Source organism: Buceros rhinoceros, unplaced genomic scaffold, assembly GCF_000710305.1.
Source record: "Buceros rhinoceros silvestris isolate BGI_N320 unplaced genomic scaffold, ASM71030v1 scaffold41338, whole genome shotgun sequence".
Taxonomy (NCBI): domain Eukaryota; kingdom Metazoa; phylum Chordata; class Aves; order Bucerotiformes; family Bucerotidae; genus Buceros; species Buceros rhinoceros.
In genome coordinates, this window is record NW_010428153.1 from 2,872 (window position 1) to 4,710 (window position 1,839).

At 50.0% G+C, this 1,839-nt stretch overlaps 1 protein-coding gene across 1 annotated transcript; it reads right to left on the bottom strand.

Annotated features, from left to right (window-relative positions):
* Positions 1-247: 247 nt before the first annotated feature.
* Positions 248-1,198, bottom strand: LOC104498754 (olfactory receptor 10A7-like). The gene is given in 1 exon segment (XM_010142171.1): positions 248-1,198. A coding segment is annotated over 1 exon segment (951 nt).
* Between the last annotated feature and the right edge of the window lie 641 nt (positions 1,199-1,839).

Sequence of the window (1,839 nt, forward strand, 5' to 3'; positions counted from 1 at the left end):
CAGTCCTAGGGGGCTAATGTGTTTCTTAAGTTGTTGCCAAGGAGGTTTTCTTTGTGGGAAGGAAAAATTCTGGGCAAAATATTTGATGGTTTTAGCAGAAAATCATTGCTAAAACAGCACCAGTCTTTTGGAAAGACATTTCACTTCACTCACAAATTCCATTGCATTGTGTTAACTAGGGAAACACTTCTGCTCCATGCAGCTCCAAGGAATCCATCAGCTGGATGGAGAAAAAGCAGCCACCTTCCTAAAGGAAGCACTTGTCAATGCATCTCCTCAGACTTTGCTTGACTTCCCGATTCCTCAAGCTGTAGATGATAGGGTTGAGCATGGGGGTGACAATGATGTAAGACAGGGAAACTATTTTCTTCACGTCAGGTGAGAGGCTGGACTTGGGTCGCAGGTGAGTGATGCCAACTGTGCTGTAGAAAAGAGTCACCACCACCAGGTGAGCTGTGCAGGTGGAAAAGGCTCATCTCCGGCCCACGGCCGAGGGGATGTGAAGAACAGCATGGATGATGTGGAGGTAAGAGACAGCTATGAGAGAAAAGAGCGTCATCTCTATTGTGACAATCACAACGAAAATCAGTTGTTCAAACAATGTGGTGTCTGCGCACACCAGCGCCAACAGAGGAGCAACGTCACAAAAGAAATGATCGACTGCGTTTCTGCCACAGAAGGTCAGGGTAAATAACCGTGTGGTGAAGCCCAGAGCCACGGGGACACGAGACAGCCAAGAGCCAAGAGCCATGCGAAAGCAGCGGTCCCTGCTCATCACGGTGGTATAATGCAATGGGTGGCAGATAGCCGCTTGCCGCTCATAAGCCATTGCGCCCAGGAGGAAACACTCGCAGATGACAAAGACAATAATGCAGTTGAGCTGCAAGGCACAAGCTGTGAAGGAAATCGTCCTTCTCTCCCCCTGCAGAATTGTGAGTGTCTTGGGGACAATGCTCAGGCTGAAGCAGACCTCTGTCAAGGCCAGGTTCTTCAGGAAGTAGTACATGGGCCTGTGCAGGACAGGGTCAACGGTGGTGATCACAACAATGAGAGAGTTTCCTATCAAGATGGCCAGGAACGTGATGGAAATCAGCGTGAAGACCAGGAGCTGCACCTTGCCGTGGAAGGCAAACCCTGAAAGCAAGAAGTGAGTAGTGACGGTTTGGTTTCCTGGCTGCATTTCCTCCACAGGTCCCATCCTGAAAGAGAAAACAATACAATGCACCACCAAAGGGTTAGTGGCTTGGGGTCTCGCCAGTAGCAACAGCTGCAAGTAAAATGGGTTTTAAATCACGAGGTGAAACCGGGCTTGGATATGACGCCGTGTAGAAGGTCTCAGAAGCTCTCAGCTGGGGAACCCATATGAGGTCATCTTTAACAGTCATGGGCTGGGATTCATCTGCTCTCAGTGAGGTGGACAGGACACAGACATCCCAATTTCAAATAACCGTCCTGGGATTATTTTCTACAGAAGAAATGGACACCTGCAAAGGACAGGTCACCTCAGCATAAGGGGGGCATCTGTGATGAGACAGAAGAATGTCGCCCGGGGTGGGCTGGGTGTGTCTTGGTCAACTTCAGCATCTAAATATCTATAGACATCCGAAGGTGAGCCGGTCATCTCAGAACCCCTCTCCATTTAACGACAAGAAACAGAGCACACACAAACTCACCCCTCCCAAGGCGGGTGGCCGAGGGTGCCAGGATTGGCAGTACCGTGACTAATGAAACCAGTACGCAGTGGCCCAGTTGTGGGATAGCTGGAATGAAGTGAAATGCACTTAATTACCAGTGCTCTGCGCTGGCTGAGATGGAGGGCCCGTGGCTTTGCACCTACTG